The sequence below is a fragment of the Ptychodera flava genome, chromosome 8, assembly GCF_041260155.1.
Source record: "Ptychodera flava strain L36383 chromosome 8, AS_Pfla_20210202, whole genome shotgun sequence".
In the NCBI taxonomy this organism is placed as follows: domain Eukaryota; kingdom Metazoa; phylum Hemichordata; class Enteropneusta; family Ptychoderidae; genus Ptychodera; species Ptychodera flava.
In genome coordinates, this window is record NC_091935.1 from 41,712,635 (window position 1) to 41,734,138 (window position 21,504).

The 21,504-nt window shown below is 37.9% G+C and overlaps 1 protein-coding gene across 1 annotated transcript in view; it reads right to left on the bottom strand.

Moving 5' to 3' along the window:
- LOC139139376 (myosin heavy chain, clone 203-like) overlaps positions 1 to 19,597 on the bottom strand; it is a 39,318-nt gene extending 19,721 nt beyond the window's left edge. The window contains exons 1-5 of the mRNA XM_070708278.1: positions 19,163 to 19,597; positions 11,487 to 11,559; positions 10,254 to 10,399; positions 8,857 to 9,131; positions 1,332 to 1,476 (exon numbers count right to left, since the gene is read on the bottom strand). Coding sequence (XP_070564379.1) covers positions 1,332 to 1,476; positions 8,857 to 9,131; positions 10,254 to 10,399; positions 11,487 to 11,559; positions 19,163 to 19,234 — 711 coding nt within the window. The 5' untranslated portion in view covers positions 19,235 to 19,597. The remainder of the gene's footprint in view (positions 1 to 1,331; positions 1,477 to 8,856; positions 9,132 to 10,253; positions 10,400 to 11,486; positions 11,560 to 19,162) is intronic.
- Positions 19,598 to 21,504: the final 1,907 nt, after the last annotated feature.

A 21,504-nucleotide genomic window follows, 5' to 3' on the forward strand; every position in this document is an offset into this window, starting at 1 on the left:
GAAGGTCAGAAGGAAGTTTGTTCCGTAATGCAGGGCCAATGTAAGAGAAAGATCTCTCGCCAAAGTCTTTATGGAAACTCTTCGAATACTGAGAAGTCGAGAATCTGAGGAAGAGCAGAGTTGTCTTTTTTGGAGTGTGTTGATGTAGAAGTTCAGAGAGATATTGCGGTCCTGTACCTATAACTGAATTGAAGCAAGTAGATACAACTTTGTAGCAGATACAAGAACTAATAGGAAGCCAGTGTAATTTTTGCAACAGGGTTTGGACATGATCGTACTTTTTAGCAATACAGACGAGACAAGCGGCACCATTTTGCACTATTGGCAACTTGTCTAGAAACTGTTTAGGGCAACCAGAAAGGAGACAGTTACAATAGTCTAAGCGAGATACCATAGAACAAGTGCAGAAACCAATGTTTGAGTAGACTGTAAAGAGAGGAAGTGACGAATAGAGCTAATTTGTCGAATTTGAATATACATTGTATGCAGCTTTACAAATATTCTGCACATGTTCACACATATTCATGTTAGAGTCGAGTGTGACTTCTAAGTTTTTGACACTATGTAGAGGCGAAAATTATATCAAAATCGCCCAGAATTATGGATGAAGGGAGAGATGATTTTGCAGCTTGTCTGGGTAAAGATATAAGTATTGCTTCTGTTTTACTGTCATTCAACTAGAGTTCAACTGATGTTATATAATTAATTCGTTTTGCCTCATATTACATATGGGCCTTCAATGTATTTTGTTCAATTTCTCTGATTTGTCAGAATTTAATTTGTTGACAACACCAAGTTTGTCAGCAGCTGTAAATTTCTATTTCATGGAAACTATTACTGGCGACGTTGGACTTGACTAGTTGGATCAAAAGTATTTTCCAACCTCTTACCCACATACTTTGCTGTTTATTGCAGTTTTAACTGAATGTATAGTATTTTGTTGTTGTTGTTGTTGTTGTATTTTCATTTATTTACTAAACTAAAAGACCTACATGCCCAATTTCAATCAGACAAGTGAGGTTTCAAGAGTGGAAAATATTTAGACCAAAACCAGGAAAAGTTGCCTCCCCAAAATACGAATTCACAAGGATTTTGGAGAAGTAGCTTGGAATGTGAAAGGTGGACGGCTGCCACTGCCACCAGACGAAGGATGATGGACAATAGTGGATAACCATCTATCTGATAAGCTGTGTATCAGAGAGAGTGGATCTGATAAGCTGTGTATCAGAGAGAGTGGTGTATCAGAGAGAGTGGTGTATCAGAGAGAGTGGTGTATCAGAGAGAGTGGTGTATTACAGAGAGTGGAGCTAAAAGAAGCAATATTATCTCACCCTGTCCAGTCTTTCTATTCTTCTTCCAAGGTCCTTGGTCTCCATCAATTGACTTGACAAATCTTCATCATGGCTTAACAGTTTTGTTTTCAGACTTTCAACATCTCTTCTTAATGAATCATTCTCGTCTTGCATCACTCTCTTGCTGTAATTAGAACAGTTTACAGTTAATATATATGCATTTGTATTATACCTGAAACAAGTTATTGAGGATGACAGGCTATAGTCCTCACTGGAATGTCTTGTATGTTTCTGGGAGCTATTGATCTGTTTGGATTGTAACACTTCCTGTTTGTGATTGGTGTAATTTAGAATCCAGTTTAATTCATCTCTGGCATGTGGTTTTGTTGTACTTAATTTTGAATTGGGGGGATGGTCATTTTCTTTGGGCGGCGATGGGGGTGGGATTATTTTTTCTGACATCAAAAAGTGGCTGACACCCCCTAACTTCTGAAAACAGGGTGACCCCTCTCATTCCAACTTTGGAAAACGGTGAACACCCCAACCTCACCCCGCAACAAAGGTGAAAAATATTGAAATATATATATATATATATATATATATATATATATATATATATATATATATATATATATATATATATATATATATAATATACACATGCTATACAGTAAAACCTGTCTAAACTGAATCGTTCAGGGACTGAGAAAATTGTTCGGTTTGGAGAGGTCTTTGGTTTTAAGAGATCCCTTTAACATAGAGTTCTTTTCTATTCAGTGAGAAGTTGTGCGGCTCCGCGAAAAACACAAGTATACCATGACGTCAAACAGAGAAAAATTCCATGGGATTATATATTTATCACATGAACAGTCTTCTTATTTTTCTCTGATGTGGATGGATCAAAATTATTGTAACAAATAGCATGATTTGTATCACAATTTTGTGTTTTATTTATGCGGATTACTTTCATTTAATGAGTAAAGTGGCCCATTACCCAGGAGATATGCAAATTTTTACATGTATACTTTCATTCATAAATCCGATAAAGCTGAAATTTTGATACATCGAATGGTATCTCCATCAATCAGACATAAAGATTCGGTCATGTGCGCATCTCAATCATTATCTCATGCTGGACCAATGCCAAGGAAAGTCTGCCATCGGCAGACATAGCTTTCACCGCGCTACTGACGGATAACCATAATGTTTTAAGTTATTTAGAATATTTACAATTATATTTATGAAGTTAATGCAACAACATGATCGAAACAGTAGTTATCATTCTTAGAGATGCTGTGGCTTTTAAAATATCACAAGTTTACAACCCTGGCAAGCCCAAAAGATTCAGATCAATGACACACAGAGTGTACGCTTGTAGTGGGCACTGCCGTCACCGGTCTCCACCGGTGGCCATCTCAGTCGTCAATGTTTTCGTCTTACGGACTTTGATGTTTGCTGTGACACATATATCGACCGTAGGTACATCCCAATTTTGTTACTTGCCGGAACCCTGTTCTGTTTAATGAGTGTTGTCCGAGTCAACTTTCGAAATACATCGGATTCTACAGCGCTGCACTGCTTATGTCTTCACTACAGCCTTACGCTGCAGGTTTGATTCCGATCGAGAAACAACTGAATAATTTGTGTGATGAAGGAAATTTATCATTGTTCGTCAAAAGACTTTATGCTTGTGCCTTCTATGTCGCTTTCTCCGAAGATTATACGGTACTCATTCATTAAGTTGAACTTTCATTGAGGTGTATTTTTCGAATAATTGCCAACCAGGATCGCCAGGTACAACGTTGCTTGGTGATTGCCAGGTACAACAACGTCCATATTGAGCCTTACAGGTGGAGCTGTGATGTTACTGAGACATTAAAATGATCGACAGTATCCTCATTCGATTCTTGGGAATGGCTAAAGCTTTAGCGACTCAAAATTACGTTGGGCATTACGTTGCCTTCTATGTTTCCATATCTGGATTTATCGGGTCACCTTTCTGTCAAAATGCCAAGCGAGCATGGCATCGATCACGACATATTGGTCTGTGTCACAGAGTGCATGTACGTACGTTACCATTGCAGGAAAAAATTTCCGGTTGATGATGTACAACAGGGGTAATATGGATTTCTTATCTGTGCTGGTGTACGTCACACAGGTGGAGATACGGGCCATTTCATGTGATAAATATATATATATATATATATATATATATATATATATATATATATATATATATATATATATATATATATATATATATATATATATATATATATATATATATATATATACACACAGACACACACACACACAGACACACAGAGACACACAGACACACACACAAAATAACACAAATTACTTCAAGTATAAAGTAATAATATCTGATACTTAAGGCGATACTGAAGGATTCAAGTATCTAGGCAACGGTTGCTCTGGAAAATTTGTCGAATCCACGAGAATACGAGTTTTTGTGCATTTTTTGACCTGAAGATGCAAAACAATGACACCAAAACCAAGCAGACGCAAGGATGCCAGTCATGGAATGCATGACGTCACAGATATGCAGAAGCACAACATGTTTTTAAAAAGATTAAGCCACAGTGACTCCAAATTTGCTGAAAATCCCCTGAAATTTTACACAGTGACGCTTGACATATTCCTTCACACTCCCATGCATGGATTTGTTCGGCCATGGAACAAACACTATGTTTTAAAATGGCAAATATCTACTTTGTAATTTCGTACAATTTTTAAACCTATTCCTGCCAGATCTCAAAAATTATTGAGAATGTTCTAAAACGCATGCTTAGCCTTATTTATCTTGGCGGCATCTGCAATTCTGCTGAAATTCATTTCAACAGATGGAAGATTGGCCAACTTGAAAGCTTTTAAACATTTGAACAACAGCAGAAGGTGATAGTGCCTAGAAAACTATGTAAACGCTAACAATTTCACGTCCAATAGAGCGCATTTGGAACACTACCAGCCTTAATGATTGTGCACGCGTTGAATCCTTCGGTATCACCTAAAGTTTCATGAATTCTGCACTCTTTAGACAGAACTAAAAGTATTCATACTGTAGCTCTAAACTCTCATTTATATACTACTACTAGCACTACTACTGTGAGTACCTAAGATATGTGTTCTATTGGTAACACTACTGCAAGTGTTTAAGGTATTACTGGTACAAGTAATATGAGTGCCTAAGGTACTATTGGTACTACTACTACAAGAGTCTAGGGCACTACCAATATTACTACTGCAAGTACGTACTTGAAGCTACTTCTTAGTACTACTACTCTGAGTACCTTGGGCACCACTGGTAACACTACTGCATGTGTTGAAGGTATTTAGGTAATACTGGTACAAGTAATATGAGTGCCTAAGGTACTATTGTACTACTACTTAAACTGAAAAATATGTTCCGTTTTTTGTCAGAGAATGCATATGTTTCATAATGTGTTCCCTGTACAACCATTTGACCCCTCTTTGCATATGTTACGAAAGTGGCCATCATGATTATTCAAATTTCTTGTACGATTCAAAGTGATGCTATGAGAATTCAAAAACTCAGTGTATGCAAATGGCTGCATCATCAGTAATTCCCCTATTATGGGTGCCCACAGTCCTGAAACTTCCTGTTTAAGCTACTACTTGGTACTACTTCTGTGAGTACCTAGGGCACTACTACCACTAGTACTAGGGTGTCTACTAGGCATGTGCCTTGCAGAACATTTCAGCTGTACTGACTTTCAAGTGAAGCACGGGCCACAATGGCACATGTGGCTACAGTCTACTTTCCACTGGTGATACTGTGTGAGCCCTATGTTTGTCAAGGATTTTCAAAAATCAACTTTGGAGGAAAATGTTCATGATAGTGCATTTCGTAACTGGCTGAAGTAAGGTCTCAAGCACGGTCCCTCCACAAAAGTAAAATACCACCATTAAAAGGCAATGTGCTTCCAGTTTAACAACATATAAATGTACGACAGAAATTGAGCAGATTTTACATGATTTTTCACTTTTTATCTCACTGACAATGCATTCACTTTACTAGTAAAACATTCTTATAATATTTTGTAATTTTAACATTTGCATGTAAGTCATGTGATCAACTTAGCTTGAAGACACTTAAGGGGGGTTTACACGTGGGAGTTAAGTCCGGAGTAGACACCGGAATAAATATAAACCTGTGTCAGTTGGACGTGTGAACAGACAACACCGAACTAACAAAGAACTAAATTAATTCGGTGTCAGAGGGCTGGTCCAGGTTCGGTGCTCCGTACTAAACGATGGCCTATTTACACGTGTGACCAGAACACCGAACTAAACGCCGAACTATATCCTGTCTTCGGTTCGGTCATTACCACAATGGACGGTGTTCAAGTAAGAAGCTCTCGCGATCGCGGCAACAATTGGTCACAGGAAGAGATCAGGCTACTAATTTCAATCTGGAGAGACGAAAACGTCATCCGTATGATGGACGGCACGTCGAGGGATCGGCAAGTGTATGAAGACGTCGCTGCCAAGGCCAGGGAGAAGGGACTCGAGAGGACAGCGGAACAATGCCACAACAAAATCAAACGGTTGCGAGCTCAGTTCAAGTCCGTGACCGACAACAACCGTCATAGTGGCAGAGCTAGAAAAACGATGCCATTTTACGATGAGTTGTTAGTAAAGGGAAAGCAACTGATAGTAAAGGGAAAGCAACTCCACACATCGTTCATATTTGGGTTGTTTGCGTTTTGTGTATGATATTGTGTATAATATAAGTGTACATCATGTTTGGCTGTTTTATGTAAAATGTCGCTTAGCCATGGCGGGTACGATATAGTGGGAATAGAAACCGTACGTCGCCTGTATACGGTAGTATGGTTACAGAAAGTATCCGATGAAGTCTGGCGCTTATAAGTGTGTCGCCTATATTTCTGTTCCATCTATATGCGATTATTGGTTGGTTTTGGAACAGTTTTTTTAGTGTTTCGTCTTTTTCAAGTTCACTCCAGTTTTATGTCAGGGCCTTCTTGATTTTTGTGGTGTCGATGTACGGGCTATACGTTGTTATGAAGACTATTGTATTGTTGGTGGCGTTATTGGTTTCTTTTTGTTGTTCAAGCAGTCTTTTCCTGCTTTTATGATCTGTCTCTCTGATAATGCGTTCTATTTCATTTTTTTTATATTGTCGATCTTGTAATTTTTCACTAATTTTTTTTCACTAAATTGTGTGACTTTCTGTGTAAAATCGGTTTCTTTGTTACGTGTTCTGATGTATGGTAATGTTTCACCTTTGATCAGACCGTTGAATGTTGCTGCCAGATGGCATGAGTTTCTTTGTAAGAACTGGAAAATATCTGTTGTTGTACCGACGACCTTTGTAGATAGTCAGGTATAAATATGTGATTTCTTGAGAGGAGCTTTCAAACGAAAATTTGAAAGTAGGATGCATTTTGTTGATGTTTGATATGAATTCATTGAGTTCGTGTTGTGTTCCGATGAAAATCAGAAAAACATAGTCCCTGAACCTCAGCCAGGTCGGTATTTGTTGTTTGCGTTTCAGTATTATTCTCATTTCTGTCTCGTGAAATGAAGGCCTAATATCTGCTATTTCTGGCGAACAACCCATCGAGATTATTTCCGTATAAGAGCATCCCCATATTTGCCGGTAGAATTCATCGTTGAATTCAAAATTATTTCTAGCAGAGCTATCATGTATTTCGTTGTTGGTTACTTGATTATGTAATTGTTTGATGATCTTTCCTGATTTAATGCTCTGCCAACTGATTCAATTGCCTCATAATGTGGTGTATTCGTGTTCATGGAAATCCAGTGTTACTAGTGTCGCATTGGCCGGAACTTTGATTGTCTCAATTTTCCGTATAAGAGTCTGTATTGTAGGTGTCTGTCTAGGTGTTTCATCTTAACATGAAATAGATAATGACATCAGACGGGGCGAGGCCAACAATATTCTCTCCTAGTAAATTTCTTCGCCGAAGGCATCTCGATTGGTTGACACAACACAAAAAGAGCGTAGACAGCAGCTACATGATGTGTGGGTCCGCCATTGCAAGCAAGCGATTGTTCTCTAGCCCAGATATTGCTGAGGGCGCTTGACCCGAACTAAATTCATACCTTGTATATGACGTGTAAACGTGAGATCGCTTAGATCGCTGATAAGGAATATTTACAGAACGACTAATCAGATTCCCTCAGGTTTAAAAAAATACATGTGTAAACCCACCTTTAGATCTGCAACCCAGTAGGTCAATTATTGCATAATTTCAAAAGTCTAGGTTTGGTACTTTCAGTGTTTAAAGTGTTATCATTCTGCATTTAGTTCATTTGCAAATTTTTGGAGAAACGACATTAAGATCATCCTAGACCCAAAGTACATGCATGTTCACAACAAATTTCAAGCTGATAGGAGCCTCCATTTCCGAGATCACCCAGCGAACAAAAAGAATGACACACATACATATGTACACACAGACAACAGACACTGGACAGCTTCTTTTGCCATATTTTGATATGGCGACTAGAAACTAAACAAGAGACAAATCTTGTACAAAATGTAAATGTACCGTACTTGGCTCAGACTTCGGAAGTACATCATGTACACAGTGTTGGAATTGCCAAATGTAGTCCTACAGAAGTGTGTATCTGAATCATGATCACTGAGATTAATACACTCTGATGCTCAGTCAACAATCTTTCTATTATATTCAAACATGCTGACAGCATCATTGATGAGTACATGTACATACCGGTATATAGCCCTATGTCGTATTGACATTAACAGTCACATTTTTTTAATAGTAAAGTAAACTTAAACCAAAAACTTGAAGACCCATCTGTCATGGCGGGAGTTTGGTACAATATTGTTTGCATGGTCACAGTGTCATAGACATTGTACCTATTTATCATAGTACACACACTGAATAAAGATCACTAACTGGCTAATTCAAAGAGTCAGTCAAATGACGTAATTCATTTGGAGGGTCATCAATTGACGAGGTGACTTGAAAATTGTAAGACCATAAAAACTGATTTGAGCAACTGTGATCTTACATATACTCGGGGATGTAGAAAATTTTGGTTACAGGTGGCAAAAATAAAAGCACAGGTGGTTACAAGTAGTGTATGTGTTGTGCAAAATGTCCTGATTTTTTACCGAAAACTAAATTTTCACAGCCGGCAAATTTCAGCTGACAGCCAGTTGTTTTTGCCGGCTGCTGGCTATTTTCTACATCCCTGTATACTGACTATTTCCTTAGGCATTGCCTGACAAATAGTGTGAGTGCATATTGTATATTTTATATTGAGTTATAATACATACACCAACTTTGTGCCCTGAGTACAAAGACTGATATCCATGGAGATCACGATTCAGAAAACCATATTATTATGTTTATTGTATTCTATAATTTATGTAATTTACTGGTCATATAAGGTATTGCATTGAATTTAAGAAGTCTTTGCATTTTGTACCTTCCAATCGTTTTATGACTGTATCATGCTACATTTTTCAAGATGAAAAATATGACATGTACACTATGCCACCCACCTGTCTCTCATTTCTCTGCTGAGAAATTCAACCTGTTCACTGTAACGATTATCACCTGATTTATTAAATCGTAGTTGAGTCTGCAGATCTCGTAGCTCTGTCTTCACCTCTTTCTTCCAAATATCAATTTTGCGTTCTGTCTCTAAATCAACACCTTTTTCGTTAAGTCTCTTTTCAAGTGTTCTGATGTGGACTTCATAGTTTTGCATTCTGTTTCTGAGTTGATCTTGATCCTTTTCAAGTGACAGGATTTGTTTAGTCAGGTTTTCAATAAGCTGAAAGAAACACGTTTTTACTTGAATGATGCTTTAAAAGTTGCACAAGTTGCTAAATGAGAAGTGAAATAATTTCAACAGAAATTCTACAACTCATCATAACACTGTTTTTCTTTCAAGTCTAATTAAACACTGTCAATAATGGCCAATATAACTAATGCATGTTTTACCAACAGTTACCATCATTAAATTGATGTGTAAATATACCACTTTCAGGCTATTTTCACTTAACTTTATAGGAGACTTTTACAAACCTTCTGCAAGCTGAAATTCAGCCAAAGTGTACATGTCAAAAATTCATTTGGTGTTTACGTTAATTACCCCTCAGTGGTCAATCGTTCTGATTTACCCTTTCATATCGGTAATTTTTTTATGTTTTGAGCTGAGAAGCGACAAAAAGTCGTATCCATGATACAATTATTGGCCAACACATGTTTTGTACTGCCTAGACCAAGTTACTGCAACGCCATACTCATTCATCATCGTGTTGCTACAGATTGTGGCTAGAGGTGTGACACATAGCTCTCCACTCGACCAGCTTACCCTTATTGACACAAACGCTTATTTATGCAGGAACATGCCCACCTAAACATCTGAATATTCATGATGAATAGCAAATAACCGACTACTTTGAGTTACACATCATACGGCGAGTCAGCCAACTGTCTCCCCTTGGGGAATCAGACTCTATAATCCTGCAGACTCGATAATCATGCAAAATATTCAGGTCACGCGCGGAAGCAAGAGTTCACCAAAGGAGGGCACATCTTACTACACATGCACTTACACACACACAAACAGTGCAGTACGTCTTGTCTAAAGTGAACAGAGTGTATAGGTAAGAGAAAGGCAGACAGAAAAAACTTGTAGACAACGAAACTTATTTGGTTTTTATCATATTAGCATTAATTGTCCCTGAATATATCCCTGTGTTCAGACTTGTGTAAGTGTTGAATACATTTTCTTTTGAATGTACCAAAGATTATCTTATTAAGTTTTTTTTTATGGGATGGGTTCATAGCATATTTTACAACTTAAAACTGACTTTGTAAGAACTGTTTTCTTTATAAAAAGGCAAAAAAACAACAAATACAAAAAAGAAATAAATAATCATAAACTCACATTTGTTTGTTGGTCTATTTTCTCATTGAGCAATACTACTAATCCTGGAGTTGGTTCATTTGAAGACACAATCTGAGACTCAGACTTTGTTTGGGATAGAGGTGAGTTAAAAGAGGTAGGTGAAACGTAGCTTGTCATGTAGCTCCCTGAAATACAATACAAATATGCATAACTCATGACAAATGAACATTCTTCTTTTCCTCTTTGATAAGTTAAGCATACACTTAAGAGTATGTTTCAGTTTGAGCAATACACCACACCAAGCCATGGTGTACCACAAGATTTTAACCAGTTCACAAGATATTCACAAGCAATATATGAAGTAAACTGGTCAAATTGAGTAGTATATCTATTGCTGAGGTGGTTTATTGTTACTTATATCATTTTTCTGTCGTAAAACGGTAAAATGGGAAATTTTCTCTAGCTTAGAGCTTGGTGCCTGTTCCAACAGTGCTGTATAACCAATATAGCAGAGTTATTTTCACATCTGAACCAATCAGATCGCAGTATTTGCACTATCAATATATTCCAATTGTATGATCATATAAAATACTGGGATTTATGTCCGAGTACAACGTATAGCAGAGATTTGTCGGAGAATCATAGAGTCAAGGACTATGCTGAAGCGTATGATGTATACATAAGTACATAAATCCCCGTATTTTTTAAATAAACTTTTTATTATGCATCTTTTTATTCTAATTATACCGGAAAAAGTCGAAATTAAAGCTCTTTGAGGATGCCCATCGTGCACTAAGTCACAAACAGGGAAGGTGTTCATTACGTCCACTAAAGGCAGGGAACGAAACATCAACCCGCTAAGTGCAGTGCATGTGGCATGAAGTACTGAATGTTTTTATGTATATTTTTTGTAAAATATGTAAAATCTTCCCTTCTTTTCCCTCGTGTTGATGTAAAGGTGATGTCAATGATCAAAAAGCACATAGCAAACTGAATCCTGTTTTGGACAAGAAATCATTTTTCAACAGTAACATTGCTGTGGGGCACAATGTGCTGTGTGTGTATTTGTGTTTGTAATTTTGTGAGAAAAAGAAAATGCTACTTACAATTATTGACCCTGTGAGAGAAAATGTCATGAACAAGAAAACCATTATAATAATATTTGTTTTGATTCTCAGGTCACATGATAGATTGATATTGCTTTGCTAATCAAAGAATGTAGTGGTGACTGATAACATACAGTATGTTATGAAATAAATGATGTGTCTTTACCTGAGAAGTTGACCTTTGGTGTGTAAGTTGCTCCATTGTCATATGAACTTGACCTTGTATTACCAAGTCGTTGCTGTATAGAGAAATAGAAAAGAAATTCCTCATGTTATATTTGTCATACAATATAATTTTAACAAGTCATCATTGATGATACAGTCCCAAGATAGTCAAATTGTGTGTCTGTCAGTTGATCAGATGTAAATGATTGAGTGGTTGTCATGTTTACGTTACACACTAAAGAATAATGGATATATCATATTGGTATGTGTTGAGCAGAGGTGAGCAAATGTACTGGAGATTCACAAGCCCCTTTAACTGAGTAGCTTCGGCAAGAAGTGAATGCCTCTTATTAAATTTATTAAATTTAGTGTTTGTTGATGTTGATATATACCGGTATGTATAACAAGTAACAAATCCTTATCCGGAGTGGAGGCATAAACAAAATATCATCATAAAGAATCTGTAGTGAAGGCTGGATGCTGAAAGATAGGACTCTTCCTTTGTTGAAATAAAACTCTCACAAACTTAGAAAAAAGCACACTGTGTCATCAGTGAAGACATATTTTTAACCAATGTTATTACAGCGAAAACGGAGTCAGCATTGACTCTCTCTTGTGCCGTGCGACAAAATAAACGCAGCCACTGATGTTTTTTACAGACAAAAACACCGACAATGTATCAGATGTCATGAAATCTTTTTCCATTGAAAAAGCGTGCTGGCGTTACCAGGACTTACTTTTTTGAACGTGTTGATTTCATCATGGATGTGTTAGACAAATATATCCATGTCTTGAACAAAAACATAGGGCCAAAGTCCCTGAAGCTACTATAGACATGGATACAAAATTAAGTATTTCCTGACTGTATGAAATTATCTCACTAAGGTCATCCTAGGGACATGTAAACCAAATATTAAAGCTGTCTGACCAGCGGTTTTGAAAAAACAAGCGACTCAACAGTTGACAGAGCTCTGCTGTGTTATGTAGAGAATAACCTTTTGTGACACATGTATTGATGGAGAAGGTGGATATCTTTGATAGCTCATTTCAGCATGGCCTGACCAAAAATAGAAAAAAATTCTGTAAAAATACAGATCTGCATATTTCATCAGACTATATTAGTCTATAACAGCAAATAAACGAGAGTCAATTACATTCTAATTAAAGTACACAAGACTTGCTTAAATCAAGATTTACGTCATAAAAAAACAGCATATCTGTCAGGTTATAAAGAATCTTAAGCTGCTTATCTTTTAATATCAGTATTTTCATCCTATTAACCAAGCACATTTTAACTTTCAAATTAACATTGTAAGTAAGTTCTGTTGAATAAGTTGAGACTGTACATACTCAGAGAAAGCAAACTGAAGAGACAAATGTTTGAAACTTAAGAAGTTCAAGGTCATCAAAAGCATTATAAGGAATCATGTTACACTTTCATTGCACTGTTTACACAGATTGCATAATTGCTATAAATAGCACATGAGGAATCTTACAGCCCAGCTTTACCATAAAAACCCTATCACTTTGACCACTCTTTTAATTGACCACTCTATTTTTTCCTCAAAAAGTAATCTTACTTTATCCTTACCAAGTCAACCATAAATTGAAATTAGAACTTTCTCTATCTCTATTTATTTGACCACCCTATCATGACAAACTATTATGAGCAATTTCTTTTAGATAACATAAATGGTGGTTCAGAATATATCAAAGTTGGGATTCAGGAAAGTTGACTTTACATGTTTTAATCCTCAATTCACAATGAACTACCAAAAAAGTTGAACTTTCTGATAATTCCACACTAAAATTATTTTGGCTTTGATGATTTCCTAATTAATTCAATTATTTAAAATCATATTAATTATTTTTTTCTGGGTGAATTGATAGGGTTTATACAGTACAAGAATTACATACAATGTAAGTCAAACTTTGACCAAAAATGACAAAAAAATTCCATAAAAATACACATTTGCATATTTCATCACAATTTGAACAAATCTAAGTTGGGTTATCCCTAGGGACCTGTATACCAAATAACAAAGCTGTCTGACCAGCGGTTATGAAGAAGAAGATTTTTTACCAAAAACACCTTTTTTGGCATTAATTTGCCTATTTTCAACAATATCAAAAAATTTAAAAAAGAGTTTCTCAAAATCATATTTTTCATCTACACAACAAATATCAAATCAGTAAGGGATGGACCATTAGACCTTGGGAGGGGGGTGGTCACAATGAAATTGTGAAATTTTTTTTTTACTATTGTAAATTTCTGAAATTTTTTTTTTCCAATTGAGATTAGCTGTGCAATTTTTTTTTTCAGAGTAAATTTTTAGATGTATAATTTTTCTTTAGTTCGTCGCTGTCTGAAGATAAAGAGGGCAAAGATGTGGTGCCAAGCACCACAAGCGGCCACGCAAGCGGTCACGGGGGGGGGGGGGGGGGGGGGGAGGTCAGGAGAGGGGTGTCCCCCTGCTGCTGTTGGAGCTTTTGAAAAATAGAGATCAAAATGGTGTTATTTGGTGGCACTTGGGGAGTATTTTTGCGGGGGGTGGTCAGGAGGGGGTGTCCCCCTCCTGCCGTTGGAGCTTTTGAAAAATAGAGTTTAAAATGGTGTTATTTGGTGGCACTTGGGGAGTATTTTTGCAGGGGGTGGTCAGGAGGGGGTGTCCCCTCCTGCCGTTGGAGCTTTTGAAAAATAGAGATTAAAATGGTGTTATTTGGTGGCACTTGGGGAGTATTTTTGCAGGGGGTGGTCAGGAGGGGGTGCCCCCCTCCTGCTGTTGGAGCTTTTGAAAAATAGAGATTAAAATGGTGTTATTTGGTGGCACTTGGGGAGCATTTTTTCGGATTACACATCTTCCTCTGAAACATGGTCTTCTTGCTCCTCAGTAGCTTCCAATAGTTTTGAAAATTGACTAATTTGGTTTCCTGGCTTCCCTTTCTACTGCGTGGTGAAATGCCTACATTCACCCCACCAAACATCATGCATATTTACAATTGATTTTGACAAGCTGAGAAGCTAAAATAAGCTAAATAATAAAGTTAAATTTGCATATTTGTGTTTTTAGAGCAATTGTTGCCCTTTTTTGATCAAAACATCTATTTCTCTGTAGCAGCATGTCCAAATTGATTGGATGTGTATAGATGTGTTTAAATTTCAATATTTGTCTTTTTAGGGCAATTTATGCCATTCATGGTCAAAAAATCTGTATTCTCTGAAAGGGCTTGTCCAATTTCTTTGAAATTTGCTACACAAAAACGATTATTCATGCAGATTTATTCAGTATTTGCTATCGAGAAACTTTCAAAGTTCAAGCCTTTTGTGTGTTTTTGTGTTGGGATTTGTTGGATAGATGGCATTCTACGTAGCGTATTGTGAATGTTAAAACATGTGTTGCTGTTGTTTTTTGAGGCTGTTTTTTTGAGAAAAAAGAATTGAAAATGCCTTTTTAAAAGCAAAATAATACATAATGACTTGATATGTTGTTTTATCATTGACGTGTTTCTACTTGTTCACCCATTCTTGCATTCATCATTGCAATAAAATGCCGTGAAAAAATGAAACTGATGTGGCCTACATCTGTTTACCTTGATCTTAAAAGGCAAATACAACTTCCTGTCTTGACAACCATACCATAGTTTCAATGTTTTACCTAGTGTACCTGCTTGGTTTGTACGCAGGAAACAAGTAGAAAACAGGCTCTATAATTTCATAATTTTCAAGTGATCAGAATACAAAAGTCCTGAAAAGATAAGATAATCACAACTTCCAGTATAAGGGATACAGTCACTCTAAATGTATAAATTAAAATTAAATATGTGCCTGGAGGATGTACTAAAAAATACTGAAAGTTGCTTTCTGTCGGTAAAATCTAAAAAAATTCAAAATTTCAAAGACTTTTGCAGATTTTTTTTTTACGCCTTTGTCTTCTTATTTATTTTTTTTTTATTTTGCAAACTAGTCTGAAGATTTTTTTTTCCCTAACTTTCTGCTCTGAAAATTTTTTTTTCTGTTTTTGACCACCCCCCTCCCAAGATCTAATGGTTCGTCCCTAAGTACTGCGGTTCTCAAGATATTTGAGTGGACGGACGCCTCACAAACGGACATACATACATACATACATATATACATACATACATACACATACATACATACAGACTGACGACGGACGCCGGACGGATACCCATCCCAATAGCTTCTATAGAATATAGTCTATAGTAGCTAAAAATTGAAGAAATCTAAATTTCAATATTATCGATGATTTTATCCAACTCACAAACTGAAGCGAGGGTTTTCCGTCTTTAGGAAGAACAACTGACGCTATAAACGTATAGCGTCTATGGAAAAACACACTACAGACCCTAGTAGTACTGATAGTCGCTTATGGGGTGGGGGTAGAGGTGTTGGTAAAACAGTTGACAGTGTGCTCACTGGATGTTTATAATACATGTACGGTGATGAAGGTGGCATCAAATAATATAGTCTGATAAGGTGTATAATACTGGCATTTCGATGGCAACAATCTATATTGAGCTGCTTAATGTGGTGTTTGTTCGGTTGATGCTGTCCCAGTTCCGCTGAAGCTACCACCCAGATTGACCAAGGAAGTTTGCGTAGATGCAGACGCAGGAAACATGATACCGTGCAGTTCAAGCTCTTTCTGTACATTATGGTGCGTAATCCATGCCAAAATTAACACCTTACATTTTGCGCCAACCTCCATCTAACTCTCACGGACTTCCATCCAACTCTCACGCACCTTCATTCAACTCTCACCGACTTCCATCCAACTTCAGGGACTCCACCCAACTCTCACGGTTTTCCATCCAACTCTCACGAAACTCAATGCAACTCGTGAAATGCATTCGCTTTGCGCCGCGACTCGTTTGAATCAGACTCCCTAGATTACCTTTGAAGCTCAACTCATTTTAACTATACTGCTTGAAGCTCATTTTTGAGCTGAACGCATTCGTGTCGGTGGACAGTCCGTGTGAAGGGGGACTTGGTTGTGGTAAACCATTTTTGAATTGGGTCCACTGCATGCTGCTTTCGATTTAAATAAAGGCACTTCTGGGTTGAGAAAACCATACGTGAATTGGAGTTCACTGCAATTGGTTAATGTGTGTGAATGGGATTCTATCGTATTTTATTTGACTATCATTTTACTTCAAGTAGATTGTGCCACAATGTGGTTTACAATAAACCCACCCATCATCAAAGTGACTAACTTTGCCCCGACAACATGGAAGCTTATGAGACGTCACAACGCGTCATACCAACATCATATGATGTATTCAGGTGTTTTCTGTCAGTGAGCCAGGGATCTGAAAAAATGACCCGACATATAGTATATGCAGTGCAACGATCGACTTGAGTTGCCTGTCGCATTGCCTCGTTTGTACGATGTATCGTGTCACTCGATTACCATGGACGAAAACGACAATTGAGAGTTGGGTGGAGTCCCTGAGAGTTGGATGGAAGTCGGCAAGAGTTGAATGGAAGTCGGCGAGAGTTGAATGAAGGTGCGTGAGAGTTGGATGGAAGTCGGCGAGAGTTGAAGGAAGGTGCGTGAGAGTTGGATGGAAGTCCATGAGAGTTGGATGGAGGTTGGCTCAAAATGTAAGGTGTTAATTTTGGCATGGATTACACGCCATGTGCATAATTTACCGTATTTTTGGTTTTATTCTCAACTTGTCATGAGGAACTTTTTGTAACAATAAGAATACAAATGAAATCTTTCGTTTGCTTTGTGGAATTGAATAGGCAGTGTGCCTTTAATGACATTTAGTTTGGGTGTACTGTCTGAAAAAAAGTCTGTGGCTGCATTTATTTCATTGCGCCGCACAAAAGAGAGTCCGCGCTGACTCTGTTTTTGCTGTAAACTTGGCCTTATCCAACAAATATAGGTCAGTTCCAGTGGGTACATTTGCCTACAACAGCATGGTCCTAAAACATACTCAGTCTCAAGAAAACGGTATATACATGACTGAAATTGTACGCTGCTTAGTTCTTTGTGGTACCAGATGAAGCAATTTTGCAGAGCATAAAGCACAGCACTAAATACCATTTTTTACCAAATATTTTCCTTTACAGTACATCATGGTCATGATCATCCATGAATGTAACAACTACTACTGTGGTCGACTGGTGAGTGTATGTGAATCATTCAGAAAGAAGCCCGGCATTGTTTTGAACTGTTACAGAGCTGACATGGATTAGGACTACCATAGGATAGTGTTATTATTTTATAAAGTACACTGTTATGTTGCTAGGTACCAGCACAGACAAGGAGAAGCCTGTGATACCAGATAATATCTTCAAATTGAGCTGTAGGGAAGCAAACTATTTCAACAAAGAAGAATAGAAGAATAGAAGTATAAGAATTGTTTTTTTGATATTTACAGATATATATGCATGGTTGGGTTATATGAAGAAAAACATTGAAATGGCTATCTCATGACTCAAATAGAACAGCATAGCAAAATATTGTACAAACATAAGTTCTGTAACTTTCTCTTGTCGGTTATTTTTACTCAATAGCACTTAATTAATAAAGTTGTCAAACAGCAAAGCAAAAATCTTACCAGACCCTGATGTTCCATATGTAAAGCCATCTTCACATTGCCAGTAACAATATTATATTGTGTTCCCCCTAAAATGATGTAGCTATTTCTCCCCTCTCCCCACCAACTATCTCAATACCCACTAAGATGTAATCTCCGGATTACTTGTGAATGCATCCTTATGTCATGCAGGAAACGCTGATAGTGTGGAATCAGTCGCTATAGCAACCCATTCCACAACGCATGCATTTAATCATGGCGTCATTTAAGTTGCTAGGTAACCATAATACCACAGTGGGGGATGCTGTGCAGCTGTGTTTATAAGGAACTGGCATTTGATAACATTGCACCATTCCAACTTTTCCAAGTCCCCAAAAGTTATCGAAAATCATACATATATATAGAGAGAACATAATTGAAATAACTTTTTTGTTTCATTATTACGTATAACAAGGACACCCATATATCCTTCCCCGGTTTCGCTCGTTCCCTTTAACAAAGCAGGCTTCCATGCCAAGCAGTTGTGCTGGACTGCTACACCTATGCAGATAAGGTATGCCGATAAACTTCCCAAACAAAATGCAATTGTATCCCGGTGTCCATCTGCATTCACTTCATCGGCACGGCCATAGCAATTTGTAGTGCAGTGAGGCAGGTATCCTCGCGAGTCAGAGGTTTCTTGCTCCACGGACTTCCGCAAAAATCAAGTGGTACCTCTCAACCCCTCGGTGCGAGTGTAGGCTGCAAAGAGGCCTATACGGGGTTTACGACGGTGGTTATGTTTCTTCATTTATTGTTCTGTTTATTGGCGACTCAACTGTCAGTTTACTTGTGCCGTGTTGGAAGACTTTCCATGCACTCTCGCAGGTTTCTCTAACACTGCATATCGTTGCATGCCGTATACGATCTCACAACCGAGCTGCCAATGGGCACACTCGCAGATCATAGCCCTGCGTATTTTGCTGTGTGTTCCCGGCGTTGTACGGCCTCCCACACACAGGACGGTACGCAGGGCTAACTCACAGAGTTCTGTGTACACTGTCATAACCCAAATGAAAGCAATGATTCCCTTGTTTATCCTATTATATAATATTGGAAGCTGACACTTACCCGCACTTTTGCAAGATTAGCTTCAGTCTCTCTCACTATGGATGAAAATTTACTTTCCCAGTTAAGCGACATCGTAACTATGGACGGTGAGTGATTGTGCGATCTACCGTAGTCAGCGACGCGCTCGACACTGTGCCACTGTATAGTACAGGTTAGGTAGGCTGAAGAAGTACAGAGGCAGAGTAGATTTCCAACCGATTCTCGAGCAGGTAATGACTGAACTGTCACCAGCAGAGTCCGTAGTTGGTGTCACGGTGTCGCTTTCGAACTTTGTTGTCACTCGTTTTCAACTTGGCAGACGCTACATATAGTTTCGGACATAAAACCCAGGTCCAATTTACATACAAGCTGCCGGTCTGAACTTGTCAGGTAGTCTCTCTCACCTTGTCTCACATTGTCTCATGCCTGTGTTATTTTGAAATCAAGCCAATTCTCGTACCGTAACGCGAGATAATACGTGACTTCACCACAAACTTCTCATATATCATCCAAATGCCTGGTATGATTATTCGATATTCTCACAGGCAAGCGAAACCGTCACTGATGCCACAGGTGTCCGGAGTTGCCGGTGTACATGCATAGAGAGAATGGGCCCATTCTCTCTATGCATGTACACCGGCAACTCCGGACACCTGTGACTGATGCAACCAGTTATTACTAGTTGCATCAGTGACGGTTTCGCTTGTATTGAGTCGAGCAGGTCGAGTACCTGAATGTTGTTGGTGTCACGTTGTCGCTTTCTGAATGAATCGGTGATCGGCACGATTGTATCTGTGTCACAGAAACATGGTTAGGGGTGAACCATTTGATTTCTGGGGGGGATGGAGGAAATGGGTGGGGCAACAAATTTTTTTTTCCCATGACTGTGACAGCAAATTTTTTTTTCTATTGTCAGTCCTGCATCAAATTATTTTTTCTGTATGCAGTGGCAAAGCAAAATTTTTTTTTTCTCGCTTGCCAATTTTTAATACAATATGCTATACATACACGTTATTGGTTCACAACCGGATGTTTTAATAACTTGTTGTGTTCATGGTTCTGCTATTAAAATTTTATGTACAACAAATAACTAGTAAAAAACCAGACTGACAAACTTGACCAGCTGTACTCAAGCTGTGTAGCAGACGTGGAAAAACTCAACAAGAAATCTGCGTCATACCAAGAAAGTATGGTTTTCTACCACTCTCTACAAGCCAAGGTCAAGGCAGTTGTGCAAATGGTAAATGAGAAAATGGCCACCATATCAGCTGTGCATGAGAAATACAAAGAACTGTACGGAGCTAGCCAGCAGGCAGCAGCCAATAACAGGAGAGCTGCTAACAAAAAAAAGAAAGAGGAAGAAAAGAGCTGCGATATCAGCATCACTCAATACCAATCCACATGTCAAGGCAAAGAGCCGAAGAGAGATGGCAAAGGACATCCACTCAACTGACATTGTCACTTTATTCAACAGACAAGAAAGGGGAGACAAAGGTAGTCATATCAGCAGATTATTTTGAGTGATGACTTTGTTTATGTCGGAGTAATATAAAAATGCATATAAAAATCACCAATATTAACGCTTTTGTCCCTTTCCAAAGTGAGAAACCTTTTAATCAAACACAAAACTACTGCAGACAATTTTTAATAAAAATAACAATTTTCCATTCTTTCAATTTTCCTTTCTTACAGGTGCTCAGCAGGTACCTGCATGTACCGAACCAAAAAGATATGGGATCTGCCTACTGTCATCCATGAAGCCACTGCCATAGTCTCCAGTAGAGTAATAGTAGCCTGGTTAAACCAGACGGCTGATCTGTTCCATCCACTGAACAGATCAGCCGTCTGGTTAAACCAGGCTGATAGTGACTAGTATAGAAGTGTAGTGATCATACAGTTGTGAAAGTCAGTACTATAGCTGTGTTTTATATAAAATCAGTACTGTCAACTTCTCAGGAAAGAAGTCATGTTTTACAAAAGTTGTGTTTGTATTTCATTATTTGTTATTGTATTTTCATTGCAAGGAAAGACATATATTTTGAGAATAATATATTGCTTTTAAAAGTAGTTCATTGAATCGTGTCGTTTGTTTTAAATTTTCAGTAGATACAGATCACAGCAAGTCCAATGGTTCCCCTTTTAATACTGACTGTGTCAATGCTTTATTGCAACATATTTAAAACACTGTCATCACAATTTATATGCCAGATTTTTTACATCAGGATTCACTCTACTAGAAAATATTGAAAATATTAGTGCCGCTGTAGGCGGCCGCCCTCCAGCGTTTTTTTTAAATCAGTCCCAAACTTTGGTGATTTTAGCACATGGCGACAAATTTTTTTTTCTCTCCTGTCTGTTGGAAC